Raw genomic sequence first — 19,690 nt, 5'->3', positions numbered from 1 at the left:
AATTTAAACTTATCTCCGGCAGCAGCGCCAAAAACTTGATAGGCCCAAAATGGGTCTATTCCCGCAAGTATACGGGATCAAGTATAGTAATTCTCGGAAGTCTGAGGTCAATCCTCAGGGATAAGTAAATTCGCCTTAAATCTTAAATTAACACCCCATTTTATTATTTTGATTTGTTTTGGAAAATGATTTTAGTGAGAAAATAATTACAAATTAAAGAAGAAGGGAGTAAGATGAGAAAAAATCTAGGATTTTAGAATCCACCATATTAGTTCACTTCCTAACACATGTAATTAATCAACTAAGCCTCCTTTCTTTATAACCAAAATTTAATATAATTAACTATATAAATTTCGAAAGATATTTTTGATCAAAGCATTCCATAATCATGTATTTAAAGACATTAAAGCACAATAAAAAAGTTTAATTAATCAAGTAACATATCTCAGAAAGATCCATAATAGGTTTCACCTACAACCCTAGATACAAGATTAGCCACTCATTGAATTTAAAAACATGTTCATTGATAAAACTAAATACGTGGATATAAATGAGACAAAAAAATAAATCCCCAAATCCTTGCTCGAAATGTTCTCCAAGTATGATCCAAATTATGCTCCAAATCCAAATAATAGCACTTTGAGAGTAGGTGAAAGAAGAAAGTTTTATAAGAGAAATAAAAAAGGAATTGGTTGTAGAAAAGAAATGGGAGAAGAAAATATGATAGAAATAAAAAGTAGAACTAGAAATTAGAAGTAGAAAGAAATTGGGTAAAAGAGGTGAAGGTGGCTAGAGAAAGTAGAAGAAGATAGGCTTTACGGTTAGAAAATAAGAGAAGAGAGAGGAGAGGCTAAGAGGAGAGTATGAAAGAAAATAGATTAGAGAAATGAGAGGGATATCAAGTCTACTCAAAGATGAGAGGAAGAGATTTATTTATATTGGTTGGTGACAAGGGTTTTAGAGGATAAGGTTGAAAAGGGTAAAATTGAAAGTTGTGGTTACTTATCTCCAAGAAATTACACATGTTGGCTAAGGAATCAAGTGGGGACCAAATAGTGGGTAAAATGACAATTTCAAGGGATTAAAGAATAAAACCCTATAATTAAAGGACGTCTGGTGGCTGGATGGGAATTCGGGCTATGGTGCGACAGGAGTACGGGAACTATTGTAGAGCAGCCACATCAGTCGTCGGATGAAGAACGTGCGCGAATTTGAATTGTCAAAGCGATGGGACTATAAAGTTAAGTTGCTACAAGTTGCACTGGATTATACATACATGAGGCTTACTTTTCTACTTTGAGGGTACACGGGATTAAGATGCTCCATGTTTTACACTATGCCACATCATCACATGCCGTTCCGCTGGCCAGAAATGTGACCGAAAGTATCCCACCAGTCAACTTTGTTTGACTCCTACTTTGACTTTAGCTAAATTGCTCGTCCGAACTCCGATTGGACTTCCGCTTTCCCCTACGGGTTCGTCTTGGACTCCACTTTTCACTATATATTGATCTTGGTCAAATTGACTCGATTACTATTGGCTCCAAAAGACCAAAATGCCCTTCATGTATCTTTCTCCTGTTTTTAATCATATTTCACACATAACTCTACAAAAGACACTTAATCAAGCAAACCAATCATTTTATTATAATAAAGACTCGAATTAGACTAACTCGGTTAAATTGAACGTCTCGGATGAGACATTTTCATGACCCATCACGCTTGGTATCTAGACATCGAGCCCAATCAGGACCAGAGTATCTTACAAGATAAGAGATATCTCATTTAGTGATGGTTATATCATAGACAATAATACCTTTTTACACTATCTCAGAATTTCTTCATAAGTTGCAGATTGGAGGATCTAGTTATCTTCTTAAATTCAGTTGCATAGTTCATTGAGAAGGCTAAGTCTGGCCTTATCATGGTTAGATAATGAAGACCACCAATAAGAATCCTATATAAAGAAGGATGACGAAGCAATTTTCCATCTAACTTTGATGATCTACTGCGCTTTTAAATTAATGTAGAGCTAGGCTTGGAATCAAGCAAATATGTCATGTGAAAAAGAAAAAGAGCCTACTTTTTTGAGTTAAGAGAAGATCATTTGAAGTATTTCGAGCCAACCTACTCTTAAGAAGAAATATACGTATCAAAGTTCTTTCATTGCATATTCCTTCCCCAAGGTTGGACTTAAGGAATACATATCTGAGCTAGAATTTCTAGTTAGGATGATATCATCCACATAGAGAAGAAGAATGAGAAGAATGCAGGCAACAACTTTTAAAAACATGGAGTGATCATGGACACTTATCTAAAAATTCAATGTTTGAAGAAAGGATCGAAATCTGTTGAACCAAGCTTTAGGGGCTTGTTTTAAGCCATAAAGACTGTGGTGAAGAACGCAGACAAAAAAAGGATGAGAAGAGTCGATGAAGCCTGGTGATTGAACCATATATGTACACATCTTTTTTAAGAATACCATGAAAGCATGCATTTGAAACATCAAACTGTTAGATATCCCAACCATTAGAGACAACAATATTAAGAACAATTCTTAAAGTGGTTGCTTTACCCTCTGGACTGAAAGTTTCAGAGCAGTCCAAGCCATCTTACTAATGAAAACCCTTTACCACTAGCCTGGTCTTATTGCTTTCTATTAAGCTACCAGACTTGGATTTGATTCTATACACCAACTTACAACCCATGAGATTCATAAAAGTTTGAAAGGAACTAATGACCAAGTTTCATTCTTTTATGATGCCAGAAACTCTTCTTTATAGTCTTCACCCATTTGGGATCAGTAGAGGATTATCTGAATATAGTAGGTGACAGAGATGTCCTTTGATTAAGATGATAACGCGGTCAATTTGTTGGATATGAAAATTGATGAAGATCATCAAGTCTGGACGTTTTAGGGATCATAATGTTGAGCTAGAAACTAATTTCGATTTGAGGGACATTTGGATCACTCGAGGCTAACGACATTCGTATCTTATTGCGATGACGTTGCCATTGGAAGGGAAACTGGCCCAAGTTCTAGGAAGACAAAAGGAACAGAACATTAGCTTCCGGTTCAAGTAAAGTTGTCATTAAAAGTTGATTTATCAAATACTATGAACTCCCTCTCTGAGGTGTTTAATGCCTAATGCTCGAATCATTTTGAATGTATTAGAACTAAGGGGAACAAAGTCTCAACTCTCCAGAAAAGAAAAAAACAAACTTTGTTAGAGTTTTGATCAATTAAGGTGTATTATACCATCTCTTCAAATATGAGTGGTCCAGAAACGGCTCGTTACTGACTTAACCACATTCATTCTAAAGCTGTAGAAAAGACATCATATGAGTTATGTCTTGAAAATGTTCCAAAGTTGTCTTTTTTTCAAGGTCTGAAATGCAAAACTTATGTAAAACGTTTACAAGGAGACAAGCTCGCACCCACGTCAGACAAATGTCTCTTTGTGAGATAATAAAAAGAAACAAGGGTTTATCAATTCTAGAACCAGTCAGATAAAAAAAATGTTTGTTGCCCGTGATGGGGTCTCTTGATGAGTTCGTCAGAGCTCATTTATTTATCATCAATTTATGTGTGTTAGTCTGTAAGGTTGATAAATCTAACTGAGTTATATTATTTTTTTAGGAATAACCCAAACATGTGAAGAAGTCAAGAGTTATTTGAAACCTAAGAGCATTCTGCGGGAGCAACTAAAGTTAGTTGAGGGATCGTTTTACAATAAAGACATTTAATGAGGGTTGTTCTGCATTAGTTGTCATTTTGCATGGAGTCAAAGTGAATAATATGAAATGACGCCACCAATCCACGTGAAGATGTTGCACCATTTATTTGAAATGAAAAAGATAGTATTTTGGAATGAGCAGAGAGGGTTTTTGAGGAGAGAGAGACTCCGTGCTGACGTCAGCCTTATAGTAGTCATCCCTCTCCTTTCTCCCCTACCGAAACCCTAATACCACCATTAGTGCACTTTGACAGGTGCATCAATCAGTAAACACAACATGCAACCATCTAGAATGGTAATCAAGACACCATAGTCATCATTAATTACTCATTTAGGCGAATTTAAGTAGATTAGAGGAAGATCAACCAATTTCATTTTGACTTGGGAAACGGCTAAAAGAGGAATAATCTGGCGAAAATCAAGGTATTTATCATACCCATATAACTGATTTACATCTGTCTATTAATTTATTTGAATTTCAAACATGTGTAATAACTAAGTGAGTCAATCGAGTAAACTCTTCAAGATCTCCCTCGCGTGCGCCGTATCTGTTGAGTCTTTCTCTCGCTTCGTCTGTTGTGGTTGGTTTTATCCTTCATTTACAAGTGTTTGAGATCTCTAGAAGATCTCTCTTTATTCTAGACGAGTGTTTACCCTTCTGCTCTGAATCTCGACGACCTAACCCAAAAGATGTCAATCCAACTGAGTCTTTCAAAAGGTGGTAACCTTACTATTTGCTACCCTAAACCCTCTGAAAACAAAGAACTTCTAGAGATATCTTCGGGTTTCTCAGCTAGGTTGTGTTGTAAGTATGATTATGGTATCGGTTTTATTAGGAAGCATCTTTCTGGTCAATCTCGTTTCTTCAGGAGTGTAGGACCACTCCTTCTGCTACTGGCCTTAACCACTTTCTCATTAAACCTCGTAATCTCACTGTCTTGAATGAGATCCACCAAGGAAGACCTTGGATCATTAGAGGTTATCTAGTGGTGATGCAGGAGGTGGATTTTCCACTTAGAGAGGTGATTCCCCTACTCATGCTAGAACCCATATGGTGTAGTTTCTCGGGTCTACCTTCTTCCATTCAAAATAGGCATGACTTAGAGATTATATTCTCTTGTATGGGGTATATTATTCAGATTCAGCCGAAGAACTTCAGCATGGTTACCAATTCCACTATCAGGATTCAGTTCATGTACGACGCCAGGACTCCTCTATTGGCTACACTTAATTCCATATTTACTGATCGAGGTAAGCCAGTTAACTTTAGCTACTACAAGTTTCCTAAAGCCATATGTCATAAGTGTAGAATTGTCGAGCATCCGATCACTCCCGGTGTCAAGCCTCAATCTCATGTTTTTGGTTCTCCTATGGAGACTCAGCCCTCTGTCCCTCATTCATCTGAACTTTGGGCTCTCTCAGTTGTCCCTTCTTCCTCTGCGAATATTACGAATGTTCCTCCTATTCCTCCTCATGAGATATTCCAGGGTACAGAAAAGGGAAAGACCTTGATTTGATTATGGAGGCTAAGATAGAGGAGGATGTCAGGAGAAAATCAAATCTCAGGAAGGCTCAGGTTTTTGAGAAGGTTAGTGATGCATCATTGGTGGAGAATCCAGTAGGCTGGTTTTCGGTTAATTCCTCGTCGTCGTATTTCCATTCATCTTCCATTCCTCCTAGCTTGTTCACACCACCTCTGGAATCCATTGACAATCCAGAAGAAAGACGTAGACACATCTTTGCAGATTCAATGTTGGCGTCTCCTGGTCCATCTACAGATGCCAGAGAGGAGGGAGATCATGAATAGTTTACTTGGTTGATGTTAAGCTTATTTTGTTATTTCTGTTCTGGTTAATTTAGTTTTAGCTTTTGATCTATGTTATTAGTTAAGGTTTGGTATTTTATGTTAATTTCACCTGGTAGTACTGTGTTATCCGCATCTAATATAAGATAGATGTGTTTTTTGTTAATATTTAGACTTGATTATGGTTTAATATATATACATTAGTTAGTTATGTTTTTATATTATAATTAGAGCTTTGATTATGGTTGAATCTTTAGTTGATTAGTCCTCTGTTTGGAAGTTTATCCTGCGTTTTGAATTTAGTTTCTTACTTTGTATGTATTAATAGTTTTTAGGTTTGTTGTAGTGAATATTTTTAGCTTTAACTTATAGTGTTTTTGCTTTTAGTCTCTGTACCTCTTCTTAGTAGTTGAAGGAGGGTGCCGTTAGTGTAGGACTGTGGGTTTCTTGTTTCTTTTGGGGTGGGCGCGGTTATAATGGAGTGTTAATAGCGTGATATTTATTTTATAACTTTTTAGAAGTGGTGCTTATTATTTCAGTTAGGTCTCTATGAATAACTCCCCTAGCCCTTGTCCCTCTATTCTTAGTTGGAATGTTAGGGGGATTATACAGTATCTCACTAAAAAAACATCTTTTGAATCTTATCAATAGACATAACCCAGACATCATTTTCCTAACTGAAACTAAGAATAAGTCTAATATTATTAATAAGAATATCAAGCTTCATAAACACTATAGTAGGCACTTTGTGGAACCTCTTAACAAAGCGGGGGGTCTTGTTATGTACTGGAAGCATCATTTAGATACTACCATTCTGTACTCGGATAATAATGTGATACATGCTAAAATCTTTAACCCTCATAATAATGTCAACAATTTTATTACGGGCTTTTATGGTTGTCCCTACCACAAGAATAAACTTAAACCGTGGAAAACTCTGAATACTCTTAAGGTGGATAATAATATGCCGTGGATGGTCATAGGAGACCTTAATAATATTTTAGACAAGCAAGAGAAGCAAGGTGGTTCCCAGGCTACCAATTCCCATATGTCGAGTATTATCTCTATTATTAGTCAGTTGGAGCTGATGGACATGGGTTATCAGGGTAGTCCTAACACCTGGAGCAATAAGCAATATGGAGAGAATCTAATTCAAGAAAGACTAGATAGAGCTCTTTCTAATATCAATTGGCTGACGCTTTATCAATTCTCTAGTTTATCTCACCTAGATACTGTGGAATCTGATCATCTCCCTATTCTTCTTACTGACACCAATAATAGTAATAGTAAGCCTAAGCCGTTCAAATTCCTTCGTACTTGGATGAATCATCCGGATTGCCATGACTTCGTTGCGGGCAAATGGAAGACTAATCAAGATATCCAAGGGGAGCTAAAAAAGTTAAGTAAACATCTCACTCAATAGAATAAAAATGTTTTTGGTAATATAGAAAGAAATATCAAGATTATTATAGAGAGATTACAGATCAGTAGTAATAAAGAGGAGCTAACTAGTTTGAATGAGCAGCTAGAACAATTGTACTTGAACCAAGAGTCTCTGGAAGGAGAAATCCAGAAATAAATTCATTTCGGTGGGAGATAAGAACACCAAATATTTTCATTCGCAGGCCATTCAACGTAATCGTAATAACAAGATCAGGGCTATTAAAGATAATAATGGTGATTGGCAAGAAGAGATTAATAGCATTCAGTCTATCTTTTCCTCACACCTCCTGAATATCAACACTAAGGAAAATACTACGACTGCAATGGATATTCTTAAGCTTTTTCAACATTCTATTTCCCCTTATCAGAACAATAAACTTAATGCTATCCCAGATGAATATGAGATCAATAATGCTATTAAGGGGCTCAAGAAAGAAACGGCCCCGAGACCAGACGGTTACCCCCCCTTTTTTCTTTCAATCTAACTGGGACACTGTTAGTCCTGATATTCATAATCTTGTTCATAATTTTTTTCTTACCGCTACTTTACCTGAGGAAGCTTATCATACTCACCTCTGCCTTATCCCTAAAACTGCTACCCCTCAGATTCCCGCTGACTACAAACCTATTAGTCTCCTCAATACAACCTACAAAATCATCACGAAAATTTTGGCAGATAGGTTTAAAGATACCCTTAATGACATTATTACTCCGTTTCAAGCAGCGTATATCCCGGGTAGACAAATCTCGGACAATATTATAATAGGGCAGGAGATCATTCACTCCATGAAAAGAATGAAAGGAGTGACGGGCTATTTTGGATTGAAACTAGACATTTCTAAAGCTTTTGACAGGATTGAGTGGAATTTCCTGCTTGACATTATGACGAAACTAGGATACTCTGAGCATTGGATTAAGATGATTAATAGTAGTATCTCTACCTCATCTATGGCAGTCCTAATCAATGGTCATCCGGGGCCCACCTTTTATCCGACTAGGGGTATCAGGCAGGGAGATCCCCTCTCCCCCTTTCTTTTCACTCTAGCTATGGAAGGTTTGAGTAGAATGATTGTAGCGGAGCGTGACTCAGAGACTTTCCTTGGCTTCCTACTAATAATCATAACCTCACCATTTCTCACCTTCTTTTTGCTGATGATTGCATTATTTTTTGTCGTAATTCCCTGGATAACATTCACATTCTCAAAAACATTCTTAATATTTTTTGTGCTTCATCAGGACAGATGATTAACTACAAGAAATCTAATATATTTTATTCCAAGAACTATCACCCTAAATTCAAGCGTCTTATTATGCGCTCTCTTAAAGTCAAAAATGCGTCCACATCGGATAAATATCTTGGGGCGCAGCTTTTCATCGGAGCAAATAAGAACAATGCTTTCAAGGATATCCTTCAACAGATCAAAAACAAATTAGAGAAAGGAATCATTCATTCCTTTCTCAAGCTGGGCGCACTGTTGTTATTTCGACGATAGCAGCCGCCGTACCCCGATACCAAATGCAATGCTTTGTCATTCCTAAAGGTATAAGCAAACGCATTACGACTATTCAAAAGTCGTTCTGGTGGGGTAAGTCCAAAGGTATTTGCACGAAATCTTGGTCGTCTATTTTTCTTCCCAAAGCCATGGGAGGGCTGGGTATCCATCTTCCTGATCTAGATAATAAAGCTATGCTCAGTAAGCTGGCTAGGAGGATTAAGGCGGAGCCTAAGGCGATGTGGGTTCGTTTCTTGAAAGCGAAGTATTTTCCCCATACAGAAACTCTGGGACCACCCAAACCGCATCACTCTTGGAACTGGAAGACTATTAGGAAGCAGTTGTACCAGATTGAAGATTTTACGACCTGAGAGGTCCATAATGGCAATAAAATCAACATTTGGACTGATAGTTGGATTCCCGACATTAATTCTCCTCAGAATCATAGTAACGAGTCTAATCTGACTAAAGTAGCTCAATTAATCATTAACAATGAATGGAATGAAGAGGCTCTTACTAGAACCTTTGACAACCAGACACATAATTTAATTAAATCCATTCCAATCTATACAGCGGGTGAAGATCAGAGGATTTGGACGCTGACTAAATCGGGTAAATTTACGGTTAAATCGATGTATAAATACCTTTGCACTTGTATAAATTCCCCACCTCTCCTTAACCCTAATTGGAAATTTATTTGGACGCTCCCAACTATCCCCAGAATTCAAATTTTCATTTGGAAAATATGTACCAAATCCCTTCCAGTAAGAAAAAGAATTGGTAGGTTTATTGACAACAACTTGGTTTGCCCTAATTGTAATAAAATTGAATCAATTGAGCATGCACTCCTTCACTGTCCCCTGGATAAAAACATCTGGTTCTATTTTAACATCATTTCAGAGAATATTATTAATGTGGCAGAATGGATCTTTTCATGGGAACACACTCCTTAATTTAGCGACACGGCTTATCAGAATCTTTTCGTCACAATCCTGTGGATCATTTGGAAAACTAGATGTGATCATTGTTTTCAATATGAAATAAATGCTCTTTCACAAATTGTTAATATGATACTATCTTTTCCTAAAAACAATATTATGCATACAAACAAGAATAAACCCTTGCAAGTTAGATGGATTCCACCGGAACACTCTTGGTTGAAAATTAATGTAGATGCGTCGTTTATAAATTTACATGAAAAACAGGTACAAGTCTTATAATCCATGATTCTGACTCTAAATTCATAGAAGCTCACACATTTATTACTAGAAGCTGAAATAGTGAAGAAGGTGAGGCAATAGCAATTCTCAATGGCCTGATATGGGCGGCTGAACATAATTACAATAAAATCATCATTGAAAGTGATAATATCAATATCATCCAAAACATCCAGAATATTAAACATGAAGTTCAATGGCAATCTCGAATTCACATCCGGAAAATTCATGAAGTCAAACATAATATCGAAAGGGTGAAATTCAACTACACTAACAGAAAATTTAATGCACCGGCGGATAAGCTTGTGAAGAGGGCTAGAAAGAAGAGTAAATCGGAGACATGGAGTAGAGTTCCTTATTTTATCGTTCCTTTGTATTGTAATGACATTTTAATTACTTAATGATATTTGTACCTTTTAACAAAAAAGAAAAAATGTTGCACCATTTATTTCAGCCCTGCTATTAATTATAAAAACCCAACCTTCCCTCTTTCAACAAAAAAAAAAGTCCCATCTTTCCCTCCTTAGGAGCATTTCCAACGAGACACTTTAAGAAAATAGAAAATTGTTGTTTGGGTCTGAACATTATTCATAATAACAAAAAACACGAGTATCTTTTCACATTAACTAGAAGTTGTCAAATTATTAAGGATAATGATACACAAAGCTTAAAATAATATGGGTAATTATCAATCAGGTCATTTTCTATTTTTTCATCTCCAACATACCATTGCATATTAAAGCTAACTTTCTCTCTCAAGAAACCAAGAAATTTAATCTATCTCGTTTGTTTTTATTGTGGAAATATAGATCGATTTAACATCAAATCTCTCTGAAATTGTTTGCCTCACCTTGGTTTCTTAATAACGACCGCTATTGTTCGAGATTTATGACTTTGTTCGTGGTACGTTTCCTGGTTTTGTTCATGTTGCAGGTTTTTCTTTGTCAATCTCGATTAAGTTTGAAGTTTATCCTCAAATTGAATCTCAAAAGATGATTTGCTTAGAAATCGAAAGGAAGAACTTCTATCAACAAAGTGAGGGGGATTTAGTTGATGAATATAGACAGATCTGGTTTGAAGATGTTATAATATTGTTTAACCCTACCTCAGGACAAGGCTTTAATTAGGAAAAATTAAAACCCTGGAAAAAGCCACCATCATTGATCCATCACACTCAGTCATTTTGATCAAGTCCATGCTCAAATCCATCAACAATCAATCAATGTCATTGTTTGCTGTCCCATTTATCAGTAATAAATTCTTGGTGTGTCAAGAAGAACAAAGATGTTAGGTGTTTGTTTTAATAACTCAATGAGTATGAGACTTGCATTAGCCAGGGCTTTAGTTTAGTTAAGGAGCACCATCACTCTGAAATTTCTTTATCTTAACATTGAGAAGATACTCATTTGGAGTTTTGAAATGTTTAAGAAATTGTAAACTATCAGACCTTGAGACCATTGGATATATCCAAGAGAATCTGCTATAATCATCAATGAAGAGTATATAATACCTAAAACTATTTGAAGTAGCAATAGGTGATGGACTCCAGATGTCACAATGCACTAATTCAAGTGGAAAACTTGATTTTGATGAAGATGCAAGAAAGGGAAGACACTTACTCTTACCAAGTTGACAAGAGTGACAAAGTTTCTCAAAATTTTGAGAGCTAAATTGAATCTTATCTTCATTTTTGAGTTGCATTAGGACTGTCTTTGTTGGATGTTCTAATCTCAAATTCCAAAGTGTTGACTCTTCCCTTTTTGTAGCTGTATTTTCCTCAAAAGAAGACTCTGGCTTAGAGAAGTGAATGGGATATAAAACATTCACCATTGGACCTTCTGCTAGAATCTTATTTGAACATAGATCTTTGATATTGTATCCCCAAGGTAGAATTTCCACTGAACATAAATTCTCTTTTCTAAATTTAGAAATGGATAAGAGATTCCTCTTTAAATGTGGAACATGAAGAACATTATTTAATTGAAACTGCTGAGAAGAGGTAGAAAGAAGTGTGTTACTAGTTTCTTTGATTGGAAGAAATTTGCTGTTGGGTATTTTTTTAAAAACTGGAAATAGAGGGAAGTTGATGTTGGGAATGAAGGGATGCATCACTTTGTTTTGGCATGCACGGCCAGACTTGGTGAATGGGTATAATACCCACTTGATGGATGCAAGCTTCCATCAAATAGACACATCCCATGTGAATGGATATATATCCATTAAAAGGGCATCTCTTGATGCCTTATAAATAAGTTGCTCACCACCCCCACAAGATATACAGACTACAAAACAATCAATTATTCTCTCTTTCTCCTGATCTCATTTTATGTTATAAAAACAGTGCAAGTATATTGGAATTTTCATCAAGTCATTTGACAAGTTTTCGGGTCAATTACTTTGGCATTATCAGTTTATTCTCAGAGTGTTCTTGATCTTGGTCAAAGCGTACATACTTTGAACCAAGATAGTTGTAAAGACTTCATCGTATCCTGAAGGCAAAAATTCCATACCCGTTGTGTACTCGTGGTTTTACCAGAAGGGGGCGAATTTCTGTCTAAAAGAATCGATATAATCGAGCTTTGAAGTTTCGTGTACAACATTATATTTTTCTGGTTTTCCATTTCAACTTGCTAGCAAAATTTTTTCCAATAATTTTTAGACAGAAAATTCTCGCTTAGTTTTGAAATGGAAGCATCAACAGCATTGACTCAATCTCTTCGCGTTATGAATCAAGACTACACACGTCTTGAAAGTTTTAATGGAGAAAACTTTACAAGGTGGCAAGAAAAGTTGCGGTTCTTTCTGACTTCTATTAAATTATTCTATATAATAGAAGGGGTACTCGACAAAATTCCTGATGAGACTCCTGAAGACTCTACTGAATTAAGGGAAAAACGAAGGAAGCGAAAGGAAGACGATTTTCTTTGCCGAGATCATATTCTGAACGCTCTATCTACTTCTATCTACAATGCTCATCGTTCAATTGATTCTGCCAAAGCATTATGGGAAGTACTGGACAACAAATACCGAATTGAAGAGGCAAGTAATCAAAAAATTTTAATTGGTAATTTTATGGATTTTAAGATGGTTAACAATAAGTCTGTTATGCTTCAAGTTAATGAATTTTTACTTATTGTTAGCAATCTTAAAAATGCTGGGATTTCTCTTATGGATGCTTTTCTGGTGGGGGTTATCATTTCTAGACTACCCCCATCTTGGAGCGACTATAAGAAAAAACTCAAGCATGCCGAAGAAAATTATTCATTAGATTCTTTACAACGTCACCTTCGTATTGAAGAAGATTCTCGTATTCGAGAATTAAAAGAGACCCAAACTGATTATCAACCTAAGGCTAATGTGGTTGAAGAAGGGAAATCTGAGAAAGATTCTCTAAAGCCTAGGAAGGATAAAAAGTTTAAGAAACAAACTCCAAATGAGAAGAAGAAGGTAATTTGTTACTATTGTAACAAACCCGGCCATTATGCTCGTGATTGTCGCTCAAGAAAGAAAAATCTTAAAGGGCAAGCAAACATGGTCGAAGAAAAATTATAGCCACAGTTTCTGAAGCCAATACAATAGATGCCGACAGTGGTTGGTGGTACGACACAGGAGCTACTATCCATGTTTGTAATGACCGTAATCTTTTCAAGACTTACGAAGTTGGCGGTGACGGAACCGATATTAAAGGAGCCAATAATATCCGTTCTAAAGTCATGGGATTAGGAACTGTGGAACTCTTCTTTACTTCTGGGAAGACTCTAACTCTTCAAAATGTTCATCATGTGCCCGATGTGACTAAAAGTCTTGTATCGGGAGACCGTCTTAATAAGAAAGGGTTTAAGATGGTGTATGAGTCTGATAAATTTGTATTGTCCAAAAGGGGCACGTTTGTTGGTCAGGGGTACTCTTGTAACGGAATGATTAAGTTGAATCTAATAAATAATAATTCTTCGGTTTACATTGTTGATTCTGTTAATTTATGGCATGGTAGATTAGGTCATGTTAATTATGGTTCTCTTAGAAATATGGAAAAATTAGGCTTAATTTCTAATTGTGATTTTAATTCTACTAGTAAATGCCATGTTTGCATTCAAGCTAAAATATTTCGAAAATCCCATAAATCTATTGTTAGGAATTCTAATTTGCTTGACATAATTCATAGTGATGTGGGTGATTTAAAAAATCACATAACTAGAGGTGGAAACAAATATTATGTAACCTTCATTGACGATTGTTCTAGATATACTTACGTATATCTAATGAAAAGTAAAGATGAGGTCTTTGAAAAATTCATGATATTTAAAACGGAAGTTGAAAATCAACTTGGTCTTAAGATTAAAATTTTAAGATCTGACAGAGGTGGTGAATACTATCCAAATGAATTTATTAAATTCTGCCAAACACATGGAATTATTCACCAAGTCACTGCACCTTATACTCCTCAGCAAAATGGTATTGCAGAGAGGAAAAATAGGACTATGATTGAGATGGTCAATGCAATGTTAATTAGTTCTGACTTACCATTATCTTTATGGGGTGAAGCATTATTATCAGCATGTTATATTTTGAATAGGATTCCCTTGAAGAATAAAAATATGACTCCATTTGAACTCTGGTTTAAAAGAAAACCTAATTTTAGTAGACTAAAAGTTTGGGGCTGCCTTGCATATGTTAGGAAACCAGACCCTAAGAGACCAAAATTAGGTGTTAGAGCCTACAAGTGTGCTTTTATAGGTTATTCGCATAATAGTGTGACATATCGATTCTTAAATCTAGACACTTTTGAAATTATAGAATCTGTAGACGTAGAATTTTTCGAGAACTTGACGAGATCTAGTGCTAATGATCATAATTTAGTAGATCCCATAAATTTGTCTAATTCTGAGTCTACCATTGTTGAGAATAATATAAATGGAGATCGAAAATCTCGTGAACCTCCTGAATTAGAACCAAGGAGAGGTAAGAGGGCTAGAACTGAACGTTCATTTGGTCCTGACTTCATCACTTATCTCATAGAAGGTGATAGAAGTGAAGTAACAGATGTTACAAAGTTTGTTTTGAATATTGATAATGATCCGATTAGTTTTTCGGAAGCTATGAACTCTAGAGATTCTAGTTTCTGGAAAGAAGCTATAAATGATGAAATGAATTCTATCTTATCAAACCAAACTTGGGTATTGTCTGATTTACCTCCTGGGGCTAAACCTATAGGATGTAGATGGATATTTAAGAAGAAGTTAAATCCTGATGGTTCCATAAATAAGTTTAAAGCAAAATTAGTTGCTAAAGGCTTTAAACAGAGGCATGGTATTGATTATTTCGATACTTATGCACCAGTGGCACGTATCTCCTCAATTCGTGTGTTGATTGCCCTTGCCTCAGTTCACCATTTAGTTATTCATCAAATGGATGTGAAAACGGCGTTTCTAAATGGTGACTTAGAGGAGGAAGTTTATATGGAACAACCTGAAGGATTTATTTCTCCAGGCCAAGAAATGAAAGTTTGCAAGTTGGTAAAATCTCTTTATGGTCTGAAGCAAGCGCCTAAGCAGTGGCATGAAAAGTTTGATCATATTGTCCGATCAAATGGATTTGTCGTTAATGATGCAGATAAGTGTATTTACTGTAAAGTAAATAAGTCTAGTTGTGTACTTATTTGTTTGTACGTTGACGATATGCTCATTTTTGGAATTGATCTATCTTCTGTTGAAGAAACGAAAAAATTCTTATCATCAAAGTTTGATATGAAGGATCTTGGGGTGGCTGATGTTATCTTAGGAATTAAAATTCTAAGAAAGGATAATGTATTGGCTTTAAGTCAAACACATTACATCGAGAAAATTCTGAAAAGGTATGATCACTTTGAACATAAACCAGCTCCAACTCCAATTGACCCCAGTATTAAATTACTGAAGAATACTGGTCGTGCTCAAGCTCAAGTTGAGTATGCTAGTGTTATAGGTAGTCTAATGTATGCGATGCACTGCACTAGACCTGACATAGCCTACGCTGTTAGTGTATTGTGTCGATTTACTAGTAATCCAGGACCAGAGCATTGGAAAGCTATTTCTAGAGTGCTAAGTTACCTGAAGGGAACCATGGATTATGGTTTACATTTTAAAGGAGACCCCGCTGTATTAGAAGGATATAGTGATGCCAGCTGGAATAGTATTGAGACAAAGTCAAAATCTACCACTGGATGGATTTTCACTTTAGGTGGTGCTGCTGTGTCTTGGGGATCCAAGAAGCAGACCATAATTTCTGATTCAACTATGTTGTCAGAATTAATTGCATTAGCAGATGCAAGCAAGGAAGCGAAATGGCGTAGAAATCTGCTAGAAGAAATTCCCATATGGAAGAAGCCATCTCCGTCAGTCATGATAAATTGTGACAACCAGGCAACACTTTATTACGTTGCAAATAAGACCTACAATGGCAAGTCGAGACATGTGAGTCTCAGACATCAATTTGTGAGATAATTACTCAAGAGAGGAGTAATTACAGTCGACTATGTAGAAACAAAGAAAAACTTAGCGGACCCATTAACTAAAGGACTTCCTAAAGTAATGGTCTCGGTTAAGAATAAGGAAATGGGACTCAGGTCTGTGAATGAAGGTTGATCGCCTTTAACGGAAACCCAACTTATGTCTTGAAATAGATAGGCAAAGTTCAACGGGTACCAACAAGTTAAAGCTTTCGCGATTATGGAATACTAGCAATTTATATTCTCCCATTTCTGAGCTAGTATTGGTTTTCTGCAAGACAAAGGATGGATGATAAATCCTTAATAAGTCCTAATCTTTAAGTGGTGCCTCGTGGAAACACCTCAAGTGGACTTACCTAAGTGAGTGTGGAGATCAGGCCGTCTCTTAAGAAAATAAGACCGTTTTCGAAGAAGACTCATGAAAGGGATATTGCACATGGCCATTAACGTGCGGAGTATGAACACTCTGATTCACGGAAACAAGTATGTGTGACGGCTCCGGTTTCATCACTAAAGGATTCTTGGTTCAAGATACGTTCACCATAGCATTTTGATAAAGCTTTGAGTTGTTTGCACTAAGTGAAGGTTCAAATCCATAAGATACCTATCATGTATAAACAAGTTTTTACGATAATGCCAAAATTATTTGTTTTATTTTAATTTGTTTTTTAATTTTTCTCCGTTTCACTATATTACTGTATACTTCCAATATTTAAAAAATGGTGGGGGGATGTTGGGTATTTTTTTAAAAACTGGAAATGGAGGGAAGTTGATGTTGGGAATGAAGGGATGCATCACTTTGTTTTGGCATGCACGGCCAGACTTGGTGAATGGGTATAATACCCACTTGATGGATGCAAGCTTCCATCAAATAGACACATCCCATGTGAATGGATATATATCCATTAAAAGGGCATCTCTTGATGCCTTATAAATAAGTTGCTCACCACCCCCACAAGATATAGAGACTACAAAACAATCAATTATTCTCTCCAGTGGCGAGGCCAGAAAATTTTATGAGTGGGGGCACTTTGTTTGTTATAGTTAGTGAAAGAATTCCATAGTATACGATCAGGCTAGAATCAAAAAACAAAAATTCAACAAAATTTTATTTATAGTTTAGATATTCCATGGTAATTTTGATGTACAACAAGTAATAATTTTCTCATCAATATGGTTTGGGGATCTTTCCCCCAACTGCATTCCCAAAAAATATTAAATAAAAAACAAAGGAAGGGATGAAGAGATAGTGGTGAAGATTACGAAAACGATGGTGGATATGATGAAGAGCAAGTGATCGTAATGGAAAAAAAATAAAGATAAACTTTTCTTTCTAATAACATGTTTACTATAATAAACGTGTAAAAAACCAATCTTGTAGTCCAAAATACAAGCCACTAGAAAATCAGACAGAATCAAAATTAAGGGAGCTATTTAGAAAATTCATCATCTCTACGAAGTCGTGTTATTAAGTTGGTCTCTTTGAGGAGGCCAAAATTGAATTAGTTGAATTCATAAGAATCAATTTTAGACCAAACATGCACTTTATAAAGTATTTTCAATAAGCAGTCATCTTAAACCAAACAATACTTTCAACTAATGTAAATAGTAGACATTCTACGAAAAAAATGTAAGTAGTGGAAATTCAAGAAAAAAATGTGTTGTGTGTGGGTCAATCCCAAGACCTCCACAATGTAATTCAAGCATTTCACCACTTGAGCTACAGACTAATTCTGTTTAAAATGTGGAACTATAGATACATAATATAATGACAAGTGTAACTTAAAACATACGATTCACATTAGGGTCGTGGGGGCACGCGCCCCCACGGGCCCCTATGTGGGCTCGCCCCTGATTCTCTCTTTCTCCTGATCTTATTTTATGTTATAAAAACAGTGCAAGTATATTGGAATTTTCATCAAGTCATTTGACAAGTTTTCGGGTCAATTACTTTGGCATTATCAGTTTATTCTCAGAGTGTTCTTGATCTTTGTCAAAGCGTACATACTTTGAACCAAGATAGTTGTAAAGACTTCATCGTATCCTGAAGGCAAAAATTCCATACCCGTTGTGTACTCGTGGTTTTACCAGAAGGGGGCGAATTTCTGTCTAAAAGAATCGATATAATCGAGCTTTGAAGTTTCGTGTACAACATTATATTTTTCTGGTTTTCCATTTCAACTTGCTAGCAAAATTTTTTCCAACATTTGCCACTTCCAACCATAACACCTTCTCTGCCATTATACCCCTTTGGATTACAAATAACAGACTGATTATTTGTCATATGGCTTGAAGCCCCAGTATCAGCAAGCCATGTAATAGATTCAGCCAAAAGACATTGCTCATGTGACCCATTTATATCATCATCTTCTGTTTGAAGTGAAGACTCACCAAGAACAGCAAGATAACATTCAACAACAACAATGTCTTCTTCATCTTCTTCAACAAAATGTTATGATTCTGTCTCATCTATATCATCCTCTTCTTCTTCTATATGAAGACCAGCAAACTTTTGCTGAGGATTAGAACTATCATTTGGGAAGCATACCTAAAGAAACAATTAGGTGCTAGATGACCCCATCTTCTACAAAGTCCACATGGAACATTTGTAAAATCAAAATTTTCTGCTTTTTGACCCAATTTGGATCTATATATACGTGTTTTGCCTTTATTTGAAGAAGAACCTCCAAATTTTGGCCTATCTGTTGAATAATGATCATGTGCGATCTTATTATTCTTGTAATTTTCATATGCTTTATCCTGAGCTTTCTGTCTATGATCATGTTGTGATCTATGTTTGTAATGTGCTCTATTCCAAATAATGCAATTTCTGGCTCATCTTGTGTTTCATTTAACATCCATTGTTCATGATGTAACAATTTTGATAGAAGTTTAGGAAAGGTAATCTTTCCTTCTCTATTATTAATTGAAATCACAAAATGGCGAAAATCTTTGCCTAATCCTAATAAGGTAATTCGACAAAGTTCTTTATCACTTACCTTATTACTGACAGCCGATAAAGCATCTACAAGAGACTTGATCTTCCTTAGATATTCACTAATGGAAGATTTTCCTTTCTTTATAGAATGAATTTGAGCACGAAGAAGATCCTTCTTGGCCTCAAATTCTTCTGTGTAAATAAGATCGAGATAAGACCAAATTTGAGCTGAGGATTTTAAACCTAGCACATCTGATTTTACTTCTTGGGAGAATGTCGCCTTCAGACAAGATTGAACAATACTTTCTTGTTTCTTCCATAACAAAAACTCAGGATTAATAACCTCTCGATCATCTTTTGTGGTTCTTCTATCGATCCATCGACATAAGAAATGAGATCAGCTCCATAAAGAATTATCTCCACTTGATCTTTCCAAACGAGATAGTTAGATCCATCTAACTTATCAGAAACAAAATTCGAAATGTGTGAGATTGATTGATTGTGGTGATTGAACAAAGAAGAAGAAGCCAGATTCGAAGCACGATTCATCTTTTTTTTTGTTACACTCTGTGCT

The 19,690-nt window shown here is 35.9% G+C and overlaps 1 protein-coding gene across 1 annotated transcript; it reads left to right on the top strand.

The window, feature by feature from the left end:
- The first annotated feature begins 6,505 nt into the window (after positions 1 to 6,505).
- On the top strand, positions 6,506 to 6,964 carry LOC147567722 (uncharacterized). The gene has a single exon (XM_086657701.1). The coding sequence runs from the start codon at positions 6,506 to 6,508 to the stop codon at positions 6,962 to 6,964; it is 459 nt and encodes a 152-aa protein (XP_086513827.1).
- The last annotated feature ends 12,726 nt before the right edge of the window (positions 6,965 to 19,690 follow it).

Source organism: Eschscholzia californica, unplaced genomic scaffold (assembly GCF_041429995.1).
Source record: "Eschscholzia californica isolate CP2 unplaced genomic scaffold, dmEscCali1.0.p SCAF_1, whole genome shotgun sequence".
NCBI classification, from domain to species: domain Eukaryota; kingdom Viridiplantae; phylum Streptophyta; class Magnoliopsida; order Ranunculales; family Papaveraceae; genus Eschscholzia; species Eschscholzia californica.
The sequence above is the reverse complement of the archived record's forward strand: the minus strand, read 5'-3'. Positions and strand labels throughout refer to the sequence as shown.